We start from the raw sequence: 19687 nt of genomic DNA, 5'->3' as shown, positions 1-19687 counted from the left end.
ACTCTCAGGCAATTGGGGGAGAAATCAGGATAAAGGGTCATCATGTCAGGTTGAAAGACAGAGTCAGCTCTGCCAGCAGCACAATATTCAAAAGAGTCAGTCACTTCCTTGGCTCAAGATCATTCACCGCCAGAGACAAGGACTCTGTCTCCTGCTAGGGAAGCATTGCTTGCCAAAACCTCTTTTTAACAGGTTCTATTTAAGAATTCCGTTAACGGGTAAATTAACGATGGAAACGACAGCAATCTTTAACCTATAACTCTTGTAGCCAAACGGTATCCTGTACTTATGAAAAAGAGAATTATTGTGTGACTTAATTGCCACTTCTGAATAGGGCTTGGATGTGATAGGCTTCATTTTAGGGATCTCATCTCAGATGATGCTGTCATTTTGTGAGGCATTTTGGGTGTTCTGTATAAGAACACATTATTGGAGTTAGGAGCAAAGAAAATGTATATGGGGATCTGGTTAGGCTAGGACTAGAGCAGACCTTTTCAACCTTTTGGCCATAGAGGAATCCCTGAAATACATTTCAGTGTTGGAGGAGCCCTGGAAGCAATGTCAGCTGGCCACACCTCCCTGACACACCCGCAGGAAGTGACATGTCCCCGGAAGTGTCATCACCACCCATATCAGCCGGCAGGCTCAAGGAGGACTGAGGAGACAGAAGACAGTTTAAGGCAGGAATCTGCATGCCGGCTCCTCGCCCCCCACACCCCGCGTGCAGAAACCGTGTGCAGAAGCTCATGCTGAGGAGGGAAGAGGGAGAGGAATGGAAATGGCCAGTTCTCAAGCTTGTGGCCGAGTCCATTAAGGTAGGAGGGGAAAGACTGCAGATCCCTTCTGATCTAGCAGGACACTTCTTGTGTTCTTATCAGTGAAGGCCTTGGCCTCTATGTCCTGTTGTTGGCCCTCCAGAGGAATTGGTTGACCACTGTGGTGAGACAGGAGGCTGGAATAGATGGACAATGTATTGGTCTAATCCAGCAGGGCTCTTCTGATGTGCTTATCAGTGAAGGCCTTGGCCTCTATGTCCTGTTGTTGTCCCTCCAGAGGAATTGGTTGACCACTGTGGTGAGACAGGAGGCTGGAATAGATGGACAATGTATAGGTCTAATCCAGCAGGGCTCTTCTGATGTGCTTATCAGTGAAGGCCTTGGCCTCTATGTCCTGTTGTTGTCCCTCCAGAGGAATTGGTTGACCACTGTGGTGAGACAGGAGGCTGGAATAGATGGACAATGTATTGGTCTGATCTAGCAGGGCTCTTCTGATGTACTTATCAGTGGCCTCTATGTCCTGTTGTTGGCCCTCCAGAGGAGCTGGTTGGCCACTGTGGTGACACAGGAGGCTGGAATAGATGGAAACCTCACCTTCTCTTTAGCCAGCTGCCTCTCATGGTCTGGCTAAAAGAAGAAGAGTTGGGTTTTATACCCCACTTTTCACTGCCCGAAGGAGTTTCAAAGTGGCTTCTAATCTCCTTCCCTTGCTCTCCCGACAACAGACACCCTATTAGGTAGGTGACGCTAAGAGAGCCCTGAGATTAAGAAGAGTTGGTTCTTCTATGTCACTTTTCTCTACCCAAAGGAGTCTCAAAGCAGTGTACAATAACCTTCCCTTTCCTCTCCCCACAACAGATATCCTGGGAGGTAGGTGGGGATGAGAGAGCTCCGACAGGACTGCTGTATGAGAACAGAACTACCAGGGCTGTGACAAGCTCAAGGTCTCCCAGCTGGCTGCATGTGGAGGAGCAGGAGATCAAAGCCACCACTCTTAACCACGACATAACATTGGCTAGAGGCGGTGGTCTTACCCAGAACTGCAGCCCTGACATCACCCATGTTGCTCCTACGATGAGTAGTCCTGCATTATCACATGCACAAGATTATAGGAGGTCCTGTCCCTCATATGCAGCCCCCAAATTCTCATATATGCACAATATCTCTCACGCTTCTGCTAGCACTGCGGTGGTCTCAAGCAATTTTGTTTGAACCCGTATCCTTTTAGAGCACTGTTGGTTAAGGGCCGTAGCCTTTGAAGGGGCCATCTACCTATCTATAAAGTTCCCTGCTAGCATCTTTGGGGACATATTAGTGGAACCTGCACAACAGGGAGCGGCGTGAATTCCTTTCTCCCCACTATGGAAGTGTCATGCTCGTTTGTATTTCAGACAGGTTATTCAGAAATATGCCAACTCCACGATATGCTGCTACATCCCAGAAAGCTCTACGCTGCTACATCCCAGAATGCTCTACCTTGTATTTAACAGGAGCTCCAAGAAGAAAATGCAATCTCACCATACCCCTAACACATATCAGAAGAGTCCCATAAATTACTGCTGGATTTCAGTCCACTAGCAGAGACTAACAAAAGTGTCAAGAGTTTTGTCAGATACCAGATAAATGGCCACTGTGAATGACAATCCACATGGCCTTTTCGTTTCTCCTTAGGGACCGTGTTGATGCCTAAAAATATAACCAAGCCTGGCTTTTATCTCAGGAAATCACTTTCAAATCCTGCAGAAAAATGGAGCCAAATGAGGATGACAGACCTTTTAGCTCTGTGCAGTTTGGAACCAAACATTTCCAACTGGATACAAACAACTGTGCTCCTACATTCCGGCTCCTAACGGAACTCTGGATTTCAAAGGGGAAAATGCTCTAGATCAGTGGTCCCCAACCTGCGGGCCACGGCCCGGTGCTGGACCGCGAAGGCCATGGCGCCAGGCCACGGCTCCCTCTCCCCACCACCCCCGCAGTAAAAAACTTCCCAGTCCGCAAGCTTGCGACCCAGGAAGCTTCTTACTGCGGCAGGGCGGGGAGAGGGAATCAGGGCCGGGCTGCGCATCGCGTATGCGTGGCCCGTGTGGGCATGGCCCGCGGGTGCGGCCTGCTGCGCGGGCGTGGTCCACGTGGGCGTGGCCCGATGCCCTGCTGGTCCCCAGCCTCAGAAAGGTTGGGGACCACTGCTCTAGATACTAGAGGGGATTAAGAGATATTGCGAACTGTGGGCTTCTAAGTAAAAAAAAATCCCGAACTCTGATGGGGTCAACTTGTGCCCTGACACAGCCTCCTACCTCTGCACTCACAGTGACAAATTACAACCATCTCAAATCGACTTAATTTTAACTGGCTCAAACAGCCTCAGGTGTGACTTCACAGTCCTGGACAAGGACCCAAAGTAAACTAAGTGCCACCTCTTATCACAGGACAGAACAAGGGTCTGAAATAAGTACAGCTCTGCAGGCCTGGACTGGCCCTATTTTAGCAGCAGAAGCACGAGAAAAGCAGCAGGTGAGACGCTACAGAAAACGGGGCGGGGCCAATACTTTACTTTTGTCCCCTCCTCCTGGGAAGATGGATCGTAGCCGGGCCTTCTTGTTCTTCTCCTCCGGGGCCATGGGCAGAGGTTTGGAGCCGTGGTTGAGTGTCGAAGAATCACGGTTGTTGCTGTTCATTCTCAAGGGAGGAGCTGGAGGTTTCTCTTCAATGTCCAGGCTATCTGACATCTTCAACAACCCTTACGAACTCCTGGGGGGAAAGCGACAGAGAGAGAGAGAGAGGAATGAAAGGGCCGGGAGTGGAAAGGCAGAACCGCTGGTGGGAGCTCCAAACCAGAGTCTCTAAACAGGAGCTTCCAAAGCGGAATGACTAAAAACCCAAGGAGGATCGACCAGAAATGATAGAAATGGACGGCCGAAACAACAAGAAGAATTGGTCTCCTTGGAGTAATTCGGCGGGCAGAGTGAGCACAGACTCTTTTAGTATCGGCACTCCCAACTATCTTTCTCATTGCACTTTAAAAGCCACTGGCCTTGTTAAGATAAATACTGATTTCCCTCATTTAATCACTGCGTTTCTGAAGCAGAACTTTGAAACAATGCAGGAATACGAAGCAGGCTAGGAACTTTTACCATAGGTTCCGTTATAGACACTCTTTGTGTACCGAAAGACTTCCACACCTGTGTAATGACAGAGGCATCCTCCTAGCTGGGGTGAGGGATTCCTCCATTCTTTTCTGAACAGTTTTATAAAGTTTGGAATCGCTAAAATGACTTTTCAGTCGTTCTGAAGATGTGAATTGGAGATTTATGGGGATAAAACGGGATCAGAACAGCCAGTTCACCCCTAACCTATCAGCTCGAACATATAAAATCTCTTTATCTGTAACCGCTCCGCGGAGTGGTATGAATAAAAGGGTAAGGGGGTAGGGGTGGGCCATGTCCGGGGTGGGCAAAGGGGCCCATTGGCCCTTTGACCCCAGACTGGTGAGTCGGGAGGCGCTCCCCCCCCTCGTCCGGCTTCGGCTTCGGCCAGCTGCCGCCATTACACGGCTGCCTAGGTCACCAACCACCTGGAGGAGCCTTCCAATTGCCCCTTCGCTCTCTGAGGACCGTGCGGAAGTGCCGGGGACGGGCGCAGGAGGTTTCTCGCGGCCCAGGGAGCATGCCTGGTTCCCCTCCCCACCGATTGCCAGGCCTCCCGGGGAGCACGCCGGACGTGTTGGGCGGGGGGGGGGGCGGAGGCTTCACTCCACCCACAGGGCTGTTCCTTTGCCCGGCCCGAAGCCCCAGGGGGGGAGCCAGGCCTGACAGCATGTGGGGGGGTAGCAGACCGGCGAGGATGCGGACTGCTAGTGTCCATTGTATTTTTACGTACAATGGGCTTTCAGTCTACTTTCAGAAGTTTCTTTATTACGGAAGTAAAAGACAATTGCATCCCTCCATTACACGGGATAGGGTGCTCTTCCCAGGTGTGGCCGTTTGAATTTATGTAGCAACAAACAGGAGGAGGAGGAGGAGGAGGAGAAGGAGGAGGAAGAGGTGTTTCTTTGTACTCTGCTTTCTAATACCCAAAGGAGTCTCAAAGCGGCCTACAATCCCCTTCCCTTTCCTCTCCCCACAACAGTCACCCTGTGAGGGAGGTGAGGCTGAGTGAGCTCTGAGAGAACAGTGACTGAGCCAGGGCCGCCCAGCTGGCAACATGTGGAGGAGGAATGGGGAATCGAACCCAGCTCTCCAGATTAGAGGCCACTGCTCTTAACCACATCAGCATACTGGCTGTCAGCCTGAGATGGCTATGCGCGCTGGCAGGGGCTCATGGGAATTGTAGTGCAGGGACATCTGGAGAGACGCAGTTTGGCCACCCCTGTCCTATGTATTAATTCCTCGGCAGGAAACCATTTCTACATTTTTCTGGTGGCACAGGAGCTGCTTCTGCCTCATGCACATAATAATATGGGATTGCAGTCTTAAACTTTAGGTGATAAATCTATTAATTAAACCAGTAATTCCCATCTAACAGCCAGGACAGAATTGCCAGTGGGCCAGGAGAAATAAATGTCAATAAATCACTGAGGGCTCTCAGGAGTCTTACATCCCTCCCTGAAGAGCAGGGTGCCTGCTGTGACTCTGCATAATTCATCCCCCCCCCCCCCCCCGTCCAGGCCTCTTAAATCAGCTTTTAACTCCACCAGGCTGTGCATCAGATGTCCGTAAATCATTCAGACCTGATGTGCCCCCCCTTCTCCTAACATCAACATCATGTATGATTTAGAGCCGATTCTCAACAGCCTGCATATAATGGGAGGGGGATTTCTACAATAATGGAGAAGTTAAAAAAATGACATAGTTCCCACTTATTTGGGGGGGGGGAATCACACACGTTGGATCTTTTTGTCCCTTTTAGCTTTTGAATTCAGTCCCATGCAAACTCCAAGCAGCCACTGATTTTTAGCAATATGGTGCATCTCTGTATGAGTTACTGTTCTTCAAATACCACAAAAGCTGAGTCCAGGGGCACCTTGAAGACCAACCAAGATTTGTTCAAGGCGTGAGCCCACGAAAGCTCACGCCTTGAACAAATCTTGGTTGGTCTTCAAGGTGCCCCTGGACTCAGCTTTTGTCTGCTCCTTCAGACCAACATGGCCACCCAATTGGATTGTTCTCCAGGCGTGATCATCAAGAACGGCATGAAACAGAGGGTGCTGCTCCCATGGCCAGCATGCATCCGTCATCCACTAAAAAGGAACCCTTTGGGGGCATACAAACAATGTTTGCTTTCGGATTTTAACCCTACGATGTATATTTTGCTGTCTTCAGTTGCCAGCTCCAGGCTGCGAAATACCAGGAGATTTGTGACTGGAGCCCAGGGAGGGGGATTTGGAGTGGGGAGGGGCCTCAGCAAGATATACCACCCCATTCAAAGCAGCCCTTTTCTCCAGGAGAACTGATCTCTGACATGTGGAGATTAACTTTAATCCTGGGAGATTCCCCAGACCCCACCTGGAGACTGGCAACCCTACGGCTATCAAAAGTCTTGGAGAGATGTTCAGGTAGAAGCTAAAATTCACAGCCCTAATTTTGAGCTATTGTGCTGCTTTTCCAGATGGGTGACGCGCATATCCGTCAGGGCTAGAAAGCATGCCACAATCTGGAAACTGCGCACGTACCACCTAGACAAGTCATATGAGAATCATGCCGATCAGAGCAACAAACCATAAATCAAACCCTTTGCTCCACGTCTTTGACACCCAGCCTCAGCGGAAGTGATTACTGTAGCTCAGGTCAGTGACCTCCTGATGCCTGAACACAATGCTCAGTGATGGCCGAAAACGGACAGAGCTGTGAGCGCATTGTCATTCTGAGGGCTCTCTGAGGACCTCGTGACGAGTACGGGGTCACTCGTGATCAAAGGCTAGAAAACACACTCCATGATGGAAGAAAAAAGTCTTAGCCCAGGGGCATCCTGAAGACCAACAATCCTTGAATCTTTGTGCGCCTAGAATTAAACTGGAACGGTCTGAAAGATACCCCTGGGCTCGAACTTTGTTCTGCGGCTCCAGACCAACATGGCTGGCAACCTCAATCTATGATGGCAGAACCTCACTCAGAGAGTCCTCCTTTGGCAGTGTGCACAGGTTTTCTGTATCCAAAGCTGGCCTGCTCATCAGGCAGGCCTAGTAAACTGCCTAGGGGGGGAGAGGGGTACCGGGGCACGCAAGAATTTTGCTGGAGGCAAGAGGCAGCCTTGAGAAGCCCCCTCCCCCCCCCCAACCCCAGTGCCCTCACTCGGGCATGTGGCAGGCATAGTGGCGGTGCCATTTGTAAGTGCCTGTTTGTCCAGCATGTCTTTCCTTGCTCCATCCCTATCGCAGATGGAGAGAGCAGCAGCAGCCATGCCATCCCCAGACCCACCTATTTTGCTGGGGTGAAGTATATCCTCGCCTGCCCAAGTCCAGGCACCATGAGGCACAGTGGCCTGGGGCATGAACAGGCTACAGCCAAACACCAGTGGGGCATACGCCTCGTGGCTATCCCAGGGCATCTGAAGTCCTCGGACAGGCTGGCCCTGTCTGTAACGCGCTGCTTGGACCTTCCACAGCCCCAATGAAGAAACCACAGACCATAACTGCAACCTCAGAAGTTGATACACCAAGAGGTTAGACAGAGGAGAGAGTGGAATTCACAAAAGTGCACAAAGCTTGCCCTTGAAGGAAGGAAGGAAGGAAGGAAGGAAGGAAGGAAGGAAGGAAGGAAGGAAGGAAGGAGGGAGGGAGGGAGGGAGGGAGGGAGGGAGGGGGGGGGAGGGAGGGAGGGAGGGAGGGAGGGAAGGAAGGAAGGAAGGAAGGAAGGAAGGAAGGGAGGGAGGGAGGGAGGGAGGGAGGGAGGGAGGGAGGGGAGGGAGGGAGGGGGAGGGAGGGGGGAGGGAGGGAGGGAGGGAGGGGGAGGGAGAGAGGGAAGGGAAGGGAAGGGAAGGGAAGGGAAGGGAAGGGAAGGGAAGGGAAGGGAAGGGAAGGGAAGGGAAGGGAAGGGGGGAGGAAGGGAGGGAGGGAGGGAGGAAGGAGGGAGGGAGGGAGGGAGGGAAGGAAGGAAGGAGGGAGGGAGGGAGGGAGGGGGGGACGGAAGGAAGGAAGGAAGGAAGGAAGGAAGGAGGGAGTGGGGAGGGAGGGAGGGAGGGAGGGAGGAGGGAGGGAGGGAAGGGAAGGAGGGAGGGAGGGAGGGAGGGAGGGAGGAAGCAGGCAGGGAGGGAGGGAGGGAGGGAAGGATGGAGGGAGGGAGGGAGGAAGGGAAGGAAGGAAGGAAGGAAGGAAAGGAGGGAGGGAGGGAGGGAGGAAGCAGGCAGGCAGGGAGGAAGGGAAGGAGGGAGGGAGGGAGGAAGCAGGCAGGGAGGGAGGGAGGGAGGGAGGGAGGGAGGGAAGGAAGGAAGTGGAGTGGAGTGGATTGGAAGGAAGGAAGGAAGGAAGGAAGGAGGGAGGGAGGGAGGGAGGAGGGAGGGAGGGGGAGGGGGGAGGGAGGGAAGGGAAGGGAAGGGAAGGGAAGGGAAGGGAAGGGAAGGGAAGGGAAGGGAAGGAGGGAGGGAGGGAGGGAGGGAGGGAGGGAGGAAGCAGGCAGGCAGGGAGGGAGGGAGGAAGGAAGCAGGCAGGGAGGGAGGGAAGGACAGAGGGAGGGAGGGAGGGAGGGAAGGAGGGAAGGAAGGAAGGAAGGAAGGAAGGAAGGAAAGGAAGGAGGGAGGGAGGGAGGGAGGGAAGGAAGGGAGGAGGGAGGGAGGGAAGGAGGGAAGGAGGGAAGGAGGGAGGGAGGGAGGGAGGGAAGGAAGGAGGGAGGGAGGGAAGGAGGGAAGGAAGGAGGGAAGGAAGGAGGGAGGGTGGGAGGAAGGAAGGAAGGAAGGAAGGAAGGAAGGAAGTGGAGTGGAGTGGAGTGAAGGGAAGGGAAGGGAAGGGAAGGGAAGGGAAGGGAAGGGAAGGAGGGAGGGAGGGAGGGAGGGAGGGAAGGAAGGAAGGAAGGAAGGAGGGAGGGAGGGAGGGAGGGAGGGAGGGAGGGAGGGAAGGAAGGAGGGAAGGAAGGAGGGAGGGAGGGTGGGAGGGAAAGAAGGAAGGAGGGAGGGAGGGTGGGAGGGAGGGAGGGAAAGAAGGAAGGAAGGAAGGAAGGAAGGAAGGAAGGAAGGAGGGAGGGAGGGAGGGAGGGAGGGAGGGAAGGAAGGAAGGAAGGAAGGAAGGAAGGAAGGAAGGAAGAAAGGAAGGAAGGAAGGAAGGGAGTGGAGTGGAGTGGAGTGGAGTGGAGTGGAGTGGAGTGGAGTGGAGTGAAGGGAAGGGAAGGGAAGGGAAGGGAAGGGAAGGGAAGGGAAGGGAAGGGAAGGGAAGGGAAGGGAAGGGAAGGGAAGGGAGGGAGGGAGGGAGGGAGGAAGCAGGCAGGGAGGGAGGGAGGGAGGGAAGGAAAAGGACAAAGTGAACCGACAAACCTCTCCTCTCCTTAACAACAGCAACACACCGTTCTGTCCCTTTTCAAAATTCAGAGCATCATCTCACAGGGAGGACTTTGCTGTTTGCTTATATTGTTCTGCACATTGGTGATACGACATGCCCTGCATACTGCTAACCATCTTGTCTGGATTGCAAGGAAGCGGGATTTGGCACCAACCTGGAAACTAGATGCATAAAGGGGATTTGAACCTGGCTCTCTGGTTGAAACTCGAGGCTTTTGAACTCTGGTGCTGGAGAAGACTCTTGCGAGTCCCTTGGATTGCAAGGCGAACAAACCGGTCAGTCCTAGAGTAGAAGGCCAGATCCTGAAGATGAAACTCAAATACTTTGGCCACCTCATGAGAAGGAAGGACTCCCTGGAGAAGAGCCTAATGCTGGGAGCGATCGAGGGCAAAAGAAGAAGGGGACGACAGAGAATGAGGTGGCTGGATGGAGTCACTGAAGCACTCGGTGCAAACTTAAATGGACTCCGGGGAATGGTAGAGGACAGGAAGGCCTGGAGGATCCTTGTCCATGGGGTCACGATGGGTCGGACACGACTTCGCACCTAACAACAACTCTGGTTGAAGCCCAGAAATAGCTCCATACAAACGTTACAGTAAACATTCACATGATTTCTCTCCGTACAGACACCAAGAATTCTTTAGACCAGTGGTGTTCAACCTTACCTTTGGCACGACCCCAACTTCGGCAGCGGCACATGCGCACAGCAAGCGCATGCACCAGGGTGGCATGTGCGTGTGCACACACACATGTGCAAGTGCATGCACGTAGACACGCAACAATCGAGGTGGCGTGGATGTGGCCATTGCCATGGCTTCACTGCCTCTGCCCACCTCCACTGGCCGCCGTGCCACCCGCAAAGGCCTGCTGCCACCGCAGCCAGCAACCTGGTGACACCGGGGATGTGTGTGACCGTCATATCTGTGCTAACTGGGCAATTGGTGTGCATTACAATTTACACAAGCTGCATTTGCATGTACTTGGGTACATCATGGGGCTCTCAGTATATGCCGGCATAACATCTAAAGACAGGTGTATACGCACACAGATGATGTACACAGATTCAGTGAAGCATGATGCATTTAGGGCTACTCCAGCCTTTCTCAACGTTTTTACCACCGAGAAACCCCTGAAGCATTCTTCAGGCTTCGAGAAACCCCAGAAGTGGCCTGATACGACAAAATATGGTTGTGAAGCACTGTATGGTCAAAAGCATTTCATTTCATGAAGAACCACGAGGTTTCGTGTTGAAAATCCTGGTCAAAGTGTGGAGTGCCTGGTGATCCACTCAACGGTCGGAGAAAACTCTCTGGGCTCTGAATGAGAGTCTGCAATCTGGGCCTATGCAGAGGCTGGTCCCATCTGGCTTGCCTGAGAATGCTCTAAAGTAGCGATCCCCAACCTGTGGGCCACAGACCACATGTGGTCCTTCGACTAATTGGAGGTGGGCCGCGAAGGACGCCTTCTCCCCCCCCCCCGGCCCTTTGCAACACACTTCGGGTGTCATTGTCTCCCATCACTTCCAGATGGGACTATCTCGTTGCAGAGAAACAAGCTCAGGGTTCCCATTGATTTGTCATTGTCATGAGTTAAAATTTCCATGAAAATAAAATGTTCCTTATGTTCATTGTTGTGCCGTGTCTGTATCTTATTTTGAAGGGAGGTTTAAACATGACCATAGCGATCAGAGAGCGTTAGGGCAGTGGTTGAGAGTAGAGGAGTAAACTACCCCCCCCCCCCACCGGGCCTCAGTAAAAGGCGTTGAGTGGTCCCCGGTGATAAAAAGGTTGGGGACCACTGGTCTAAAGTCTCCAATGCAGCAAGAAGATGGAGAAATCAGTCCCTCTCCAACTGCTGAGGCTCATGGGGAGAGTTGACAATTCAGGTGGAGCCCGGAGATCCCCTAGAATTATACCTGGCCTCCAAATGACAGAGAGCAGACCCCCTGGAGAAAATAGCTGTGCTGGAAGGAGGAACCTTTAGCATTATACCCTCCTGGGGGCTCTCTCCTCCTACCTCCCCCACCAAATCTCCACAGTTGGCAAATCCTATGAGCACCCACTCTCTATGCTAGGGGTGGCCAAACTGTGGGTCTCCAGATGTCCATGGACTACAATTCCCATGAGCCCCTGCCAGCAGTTTGGCCTTCTGGTAGGCTAAGAAAGCAAGGCAAGGTTGAGTGTTCCATCTTCACCCCTCTTCTCACCCACCCCTCTAGGAGATGTTCATTTGGGGGGATGAGAATAGTGAGAGGTTTTTTCCCACCTTATCTTCTTTCTTTTGATTAATGTATTGTTCTGTTTTTATGTCTGGGGTTCTAATGGGGGTTTTATGGGGGTTTTATTCAGACACATGCAGCCTGTCACGAGCCGTCTGGGAGTGGCGGGTAATAAATAAAATAAAAATAAAAATAAGGTGGCAGGAGAGCAGCCTGGGATACTTCTAGACCAGGGGTAGTCAAACTGCGGCCCTCCAGATGTCCGTGGACTACAATTCCCATGAGCCCCTGCCAGCGTTCGCTGGCAGGGGCTCATGGGAATTGTAGTCCACGGACATCTGGAGGGCCGCAGTTTGACTACCCCTGTTCTAGACTGTGCCACCCCTGCCCACTAGGATGACAGGATGACTTTGGGAAACTTCCATACCAAAGAACTGACAACTCCCACATGAATTTCCCTTAAACAGATATAAAGCAGCAGAAAGAACAAGATTTGTCCTTTGAGAACTTTCAAAGGGGGGGGGGGAATTGTTCAAAACACGCCATGGGCCTTCCTACTTCACTTTTGGAATAATTGTCTAAACAGACTCCCTTGATGTTGGCCAACGAATCCCTTTCCAAGGGGCCTTTCTTCTTGATTACTCCTGAGCAAGAAATGGCCGGAAGTAGACTGAACTTTGGCGACTCTTCATTTCTTGCTCAGGAATAATCAAGAAGAAAGGAAGAGTAGCCAAAGTTCAGTCTACTTCTGTTTATCTGGTCTGAAACCATAGGTCAAGCAGTGAGTCACCGGATATTGAGTCACGAACATGCACAACTGATGGGTCATACGCATCACGCCGTCTAGACAGAAGAGAGTCAGCTGAGAAAACAAGCAGCTTTCAAATATGTACAGGGTTTCTCCAGCTAAACAGATCACAATGTCACAAATGCATAGCCATCTCTTAGAGCAAATAATCACCATAGCAGGACACAGCAATTGTTTGCATATATCTTCGCTGTAGTTATCGTCAACACAATTACAGTTTTATATACAACCCTAGAAAATAATCCCACTGTAGTGCCAATACAGCGGGCGCTAGCAAGGCTGGGGACTTGTGGTCGCGGGTGTGTGGATCACTAGGCTCCCCATTGGTGGCTTGGCCCAGGATGGACACTCGGAGGGACCAATCAGGAGCCACTTCACGGCTCCTGATTGGACCCTCCGAGTTTCTATCCCGGGTAGGGCCCGCCCTAACTCCTCCCAAACAGCCCTTACCCTTTTATTTAATCCGCTCCGCAGGATTAACGATATTTACCCCAATCTGCTGGAAGAGAGATCTTTTCAATATTCATTTATCTGTTATCTTAAGACTCAAAGGCAGCTGTGCCGCATACTATTAATGCCCTTTTTAAGAGACATAAGAGAAGCCATGTCGGATCAGGCCAATGACCCATCCAGTCCAAAATTCTAAGCCACTCAACGGACAAAACCTAGGTGCCATCAGGAGGTCAACCAGCGGTGTCAGAACGCACGAAGCCCTCCCACCAATGCCTCCCAAGGACCAAGAAGATAGAGCATGGCTGCCACGACAACATAATCTGTACCCTTTGGTCACTAGTGGACCTCCTCCACTCTCTGTGTTTATCCAGTCCCCTCTTGAAGTTGTCTACCGTGTTTCACTGAAAATAAGACAGTGTCTTATATTAATTTTGCGTTAAAAAAATGCACTAGGGCTTATTTTCGGGTAGGTCTTATATTTCGTCCTTCTTCGCAGTGTCCAGCCCGGCGCGCTTCCCCCCCCCCCCCCCGTAGTGGTTCGGACACTCTGTCGGAGCCTTCTTCCCCCAAGAGCTCAGGCACAGATTGGGGGTGGGGGGAGGTCCTAATGATAAAGCCAACGCCCGTGTAGGGCAAATGGTGGGTCGTCTTTGCAGGGAAGCCTGCGTCCCCCTTGCTCAAAGCGCTGGAAGGATGCCTGCAGAGAGCAGCTGGAGCTTGGGCACTAAGAGGAAGTTGGGCGAACTCTCCGGCTCTGACTCAATCCACCTCTGCCCAAGATCCGTGCAGGGGGTGAGCATGGGGCTCTGCAGCACCGGGATGCCGGCCTGGGGACTGTTGCTGGGCTCACCAGGAAGGGAAAGCCCTCCCTCCCCCTTCTCCCCCTCCCCGCTGGCTTCCCCTTGGGCCGGGAAGCCCTCATGCCACCTCTCCCCAGCCCAAGGGGGAAGGGAACCCCTCCCCCACCGGCTGGATCCAATGCTCACGGAAATCCTTTTGGCCACAGTGAGACGGAAGCCAGAGAGTTCGCCCAGCTTCCCCTTAGCGGCCAAGCTCCAGCTGCTCTCTGCAGGCGTCCTCAGCACAGGCTGGATGTGGGCCCTCCACAGTGTTCCTGTGAGGTCCCTAGCAGCTGCATTTTGTATCAGCTGGAATCTCTGGATCAAGGACAAGGGCAGGCCCATGTAGAGCGAGTTACAGAAATTTATTCTGGAGGTGACAGTCACATGGATCACCATGGCCAGGTGTTCAGGGGACAGGTAGGGCGCTAGTAGCCGGGCCTGACGAAGATGGAAGAATGCCTGGCCGCCTACCTTCTTGCCCTGACCCTCCATAGTTAGGGAGGTATCAAGGGTCACACCCAAATTCCTGCCCTGGGACGCAATCGTACGTTGCGTCCCTGCCAGGGTTGTTAATCATGCTTCCTGGCCTGCCCCACTCCCTCCTAGTCACAGGACCTCCATCTTCGAGGGGTTGAGTACCAGACCTACAACCAATTTCCAGATGTCAGTTCCCCAGGAGAAAATGGCTCATTTGCAGGGTGGACTCCAGCATGACACCTGACTGAGGTCCCTCCCCTACACAAACTCCACCCTTCCCGGGCTTCACCCCCAAATCGGGAGGAATTTCCCAAGATGGGGTGGACAACCCTAGGGAAGTTAGAAAGGGAAAAAAGGGGAAGCAGAGGGGTGGAGCCAAGAAGGAAGGAAAGACCTGCCTGCTCGTCACTGCAACAGCTATAAGGAAAAGAGTTGGTTGAGAACCACATTGGGTTGCCAGCTTTGGACTGGGATATGTCTGGGGATTTGGAGGGCAAGAACCTGAGGAGGCCAGGGTTTGAGGAGGGGAGGGACTTCAGTGGGGTATAATGCCACTGAGTCCACCTTCTGAAGCAGCCATTTTCTCCAGGTGAACTGTAATAGCAGAAGATCTCCAGCTATCACCTGGAAATTGGCAACCCTAGTACCACACATAGTTAGGCACTTCAACTCCCGGAGTCTGGTATAAGACGTCCCGTAGAGTCCAGGGTCCCAGTAAGAGTCCATCCTCCAAAGCTGGTGACGGATCTCTTCCTAAATATCTGCGGCCCAACTGCATTCGTTTTATATAATAGGAAGGGGCTGAGAAGTTCTAACAATCCTTTTAAGAGATAAGTAACATCAAATTAAATGATAAAGAACTCGCCAATAATTCAGCACTAAGCGGCAAAACAACGCCAGCAAAGAAGAGATAAAATGATGCTTCTTGGACATATCTGATGGGAAAGCAGCTCTCAGCGATGTAGAATGCATTTTTCAATTTCTAAACATATTGAAACATGTTGTCCATGTGTGTGCCTTTTTTATCTTCATTGATAATAATGAAGTTTCAATTATTATACTTAGGCAAAAGGTGTCACCAGTTTCTACAGCAAATTTATTTTTCCTTTGCAGCCTTAGAGATTATGTCAGTGTACAACAACTTTTGACCAAAATTACTAACTGTAGCAAAGGAATTTGGTGAATGAGTCATCACAAATAATTTTTCAGTTGCAATAGCTGACTACACCAGCTCCCAATTTGATCCTGGACCCAATTCAAGGTTTTGGTAAAAGGTAAAGGTAAAGGTATCCCCTGTGCAAGCACCGGGTCATGTCTGACCCTTGGGGTGATGCCCTCTAGCATTTTCATGGCAGACTCAATACGGGGTGGTTTGCCAGGACCTTCCCCAGTCATTACCGTTTACCACCCAGCAAGCTGGGTACTCATTTTACCGACCTCAGAAGGATGGAAGGCTGAGTCAACCTTGAGCCGTCTGCTGGGATTGAACTCCCAGCCTCATGGGCAGAGCTTTCAGACTGCATATCTGCTGCCTTACCACAGACTGGTGACAACCAGAGGAAGAGCTTTCTCAGTCAGGTTGCCAAGACTTTGGAACTCCATCTCCAGGGAGGGTCATCTGCCTCTCTGTGGTCGCTTTGGCGTTTCCATGCTAACTCTCATTAAAGGTTTTTGTATTGTATTGTATTGCTAACTCTCATCACCCTGCTCCCTGTCTCTGTGTCTATGTTTTTAATAATATATTTAGAAAGTGGGTGGGGCTAGTGAATCAGGCCATCAGTACATCTAGGCTGGTATTGGCTACGCAGATTGGCAGAAGTTCTCCAGGGCCTCAGACTGAGCCTGGTACCTTCCGCATGCCCAACACAGGCTCTACCACTGACCCATTTGTGGAATCGCCACTATAACGATACATGCCACCAGCAAAAATGCCTCCACAATTGATGCAGGAAGCCACCTGTGCCACCCGTGCATTTCAGCATATCAGACACAAAGGAACAACGCATTGCGTCTACCCAGTTGGATAACCTGCAGGGCCCTTTGGCCAGACAGTATGAAATTACAGCTCTGGTGTTCTCTTGCCGAACTTTTGATGGCTGTGCTTCAGGTTACCCAGTGACTCAGAATCATCCAATGACGCTTGAAAACATCGGTCGAGATGTCATCGGACACAAAAGGAGCACACACACAGAAAACAAAAGGCGGAAAGGGGATACATGGAGCTGCGTCTATCACTCAAGTTCTATGGCTGGCATGTGAAAACGGCTCGGACCCCAGGAGGGCAGCTTGCCTCATCCCTATAAATTGGGGGTACGCTGGATTTATTTTATTTTTACTTCTGTTCAATTTTGTACTCTGCCCTTCCTCGAAGGTTCAGGCCAGCTCACAACATACAACAAAAAACATAATTTTAAATACATCTATATAAATACAGTAAAAACAATTTAAAATCAGTCCACTTAAAACATTTTAAAATCAGTCCCCTTAATTCAGGATGGCTGCTTGTGGGTATTAAACCGAGTTAGTCTGGGCATCTTATTCAGTCGCTGTGCCCAGGGTCTCAGTTTCACCTATTTTCCTTTGGTTTTTGTTGTGCTGTTGCCATATCAAGGCACCACTCTCTCTCTGAAGAGAGAAGGGAAACTAAGTACATCCAGCTTGATAGTGCTGTTCTCACACAGCAATCTCCATCACAGCTCTCTCAGCCCCACCTCCCTCACAGGGTGTCTGTTGTGGGGAGAGGAAAGGAAGGTGATTGTAAGCCACTTTGAGACTCTTTCATGTAGGGGAAAGCAGGGTATAAAACCCAACTCTCCTCCTTCTCCTCCTCCTCCTCCTCCTCCGCCTCCTTCTCCTCCTCCTCCTCCTCCTCCTCCTCCTCTCCTCCTCCTCCTCTCCTCCTCCTCCTCCTCCTTCTCCTCCTCCTCCTCCTTCAGTAGGGAGGCCAGATATTGTCAGTGATGGTTGTACAACTGTGTTTTGCAGGTCCTGCAGACTTGTTTAATCATGTCCCACATGTCCCTGATCTTGCTCAGAAGAGTTTTTTTCAGTGACTGTGCCATGGATCTCAATTGCACCAGTTCTCCTTTGATTTTTCTTGCCCTGTTACTTTAGTCTACATCTTGCATGTCACTTCAGTATTGATTATTTTTTTAAGATGACAGCGGGAGATAAACCTGATCAATCAGTCAATCATAGCAGCAATAGCCTACTGTTTCTGGGCCCTCTTTGCAAAAAGAGATGACACATAGGCTCATAGGAGGAGGTGGCAGGAGTCACGGGGCACTCAGTAGAAGGGGCACAAGTCGGGGCATCTCAAAAGTTAGACCTGGCTTTGGCTCAACTAACTTATTCCAGTCCACGCAGTTCTTGAGCTTCTCTCGCCCACCCCATTAAGGCCAGCCCCACATAATCCACTCAGGAGATTATCCACTACCTGTGTCCTTCCCACGAAGCTTTAACCTGTCAAGAGCCTTGTAAAGGTGTAATTCCATCTCTAGGATCCCATGAACTTCTCTTTGCTGAAAAATTGCAACTCGATACCTCAGTAAGCCTCTCACCTTTGAATCCCCTGCCAGAGGTGTGGAATTTGATCTCTGCCAAAGGAAACCGAACTATTTTTAATAGACGGGAATTAAGATTTTGCCTTGAAGAGGCAGGCAAAAGGAGAGAGAGAGAGAGAGAGAGCAGGGCCGAGACAGATGCTTGCTTCATCAAGATGCAAATCACCTTCCTAAAGGGAAAACAAAAGCTTGCTTACATGACAGGTGGAGGTACAGCAACATCCTCGCCTTTTGTAAAACGGGGCAGCACAATGTCCATTTAAAGTTATGCAGACAAAAAAGAAGAGGCCATAAAATACTGGCAGAGAAAACTGGCAAAAGGGTCAACGGGTTTCGGCCAAGATTAGCTTTCCTACTGCCTCTTCCTGCTGGCAGAAAAAGGAGGGCCAGGGTGGGAGCACTCTTGCTCCTGCCAGAAGTTATTCAGAAGGGTAAAGCAGGAGAATAATTCATCAGATATTAAATCTCTCCCTCACCCTCTATGACAGTCTTCACTGGCAGTCTTCAAACAAAGGTTGGAGACACACTTTTCTTGGATGCTTTAGGATGCTTAGGGCTGATCCTGCGTTGAGCAGGGGGTTGGACTAGATGGCCTGCATGGCCCTTTCCAACTCTATGATTCTATGATTCTAGATGGCCTGTATGGCCCCTTCCAACTCTATGATTCTATGATTCTAGATGGCCTGTATGGCCCCTTCCAACTCTATGATTCTATGATTCTATAGTGCAGAGTCCCCCATTTTAGTCTCAGAACCAATTGGAAAATTAAACTGCTAAGAGGACCAGCCTAAATTCTTACCATGAATTTCATGGCAGACAGGGGTTCTGAAACAAGCCTCCCCAGCTCTAAATTGCACATCTTCCATTAAATAGGGATTAATTTATCTAATTTGGAGCACAGGAGAGTATTTACTCTACTTCATTAAAATATGATTCCGTCTGCACTTAGTGAAGGTAAATATATATATTTAAAAAATACCCATGCAGGATTGCTGATGTATTTGTCAGGATGGAAGGATAGAAACCACAGAGCACGTGTTATTTGAATGTAAGTTATACAATGAAATTAGGAAAATAATTTATATCATCTCTCCTTGTTACCAGGCAGAATTCAGGTATGCTTAAGAAAATGCTCTCTGATAAAAATTAATGAACTAATGGCAGTCACCAAATTTGCTTGGCTGGCTACCAAAATAAGGAGTGTTTGGGAGGAAACGGGAGGAAAAGTTACAGAATTGTGTTACTTATCAATTATCTTGATTATCCAATCTTATTTGAAAACCATGTTTTAAGAATGTTTATGCTTCAATTTCTATTCTTCTAATCTGTTCCACTTAATATTTCTGGTAAGGACTAGGAGGAAGAGCTGGTCTCATGGCTTAAGTGCCACTCATTGCTTAACACCCACTCAGGACAGCTCTCCTGCCCCTGAATGCCTCCTCATCCAACTGGCCTGTCTGTCTCGTGGCCAGCCAATCGCCTTCCGCTCCCCACCCTGACCACCCCCTCCTCCTTCCACTTCTCTCCAAGGCTTGGAGGCTGCAGATCCCTGTTGAATGAGAGCTGCCCCTGCCAGTGAATTCCCTAACAGCTGCCTGCAGCCTTTTCAGGTCCTGGGGGGAGGAAGAGACCATCTGCAGAGTTCTTCCACCCCATCACACCCCAATCTAGCAACGGGCTTTGTCTCTAGTAGTATATAATTTGATTGCTGGTCAAATACCATAATACACCTTGTCTTGCCACAAAAAGTTGCCACCAGGGGAAGGGTGTTCCGGATAGGAGTCTACATGGCAGCCAGTGAGTAGCCACCTGGCTGACCTTGTGTGGAATGCAGACTCAATAAATTGGTTTCTCCAGATGAGGATGGATGCATGGACACCGCAGTACAGAGAGACCAAAAGGGGAGCTACAGAAGGCCTGAGTTCAATACCTGGCCTCCAATTAAAGAAGCTCAGATACTGTGGGAAACCTTTTCAGGGAGAAGGCCTTTTGCCCTGGAAGTTGGACCTCAGCACCTCTGGGGTTCTGGCCTGCCTGCAATGTTTACTTGAGGTCCCTAAATAAC

At 50.7% G+C, this 19687-nt stretch overlaps 1 protein-coding gene across 2 annotated transcripts in view; it reads right to left on the bottom strand.

Annotated features, from left to right (window-relative positions):
• Positions 1-19687, bottom strand: part of PAK3 (p21 (RAC1) activated kinase 3) — a 71918-nt gene that overhangs the window by 35662 nt on the left and 16569 nt on the right. For both annotated transcript variants that reach the window (XM_077307383.1, XM_077307384.1), the window contains exon 2: positions 3331-3527. In XM_077307383.1, coding sequence (XP_077163498.1) covers positions 3331-3505 — 175 coding nt within the window. In that variant the 5' untranslated portion in view covers positions 3506-3527. The remainder of the gene's footprint in view (positions 1-3330; positions 3528-19687) is intronic.

This window comes from Paroedura picta, chromosome 13, assembly GCF_049243985.1.
Source record: "Paroedura picta isolate Pp20150507F chromosome 13, Ppicta_v3.0, whole genome shotgun sequence".
Taxonomy (NCBI): Eukaryota; Metazoa; Chordata; class Lepidosauria; order Squamata; family Gekkonidae; genus Paroedura; species Paroedura picta.
This window is presented reverse-complemented; position numbering and strand designations above follow the sequence as displayed.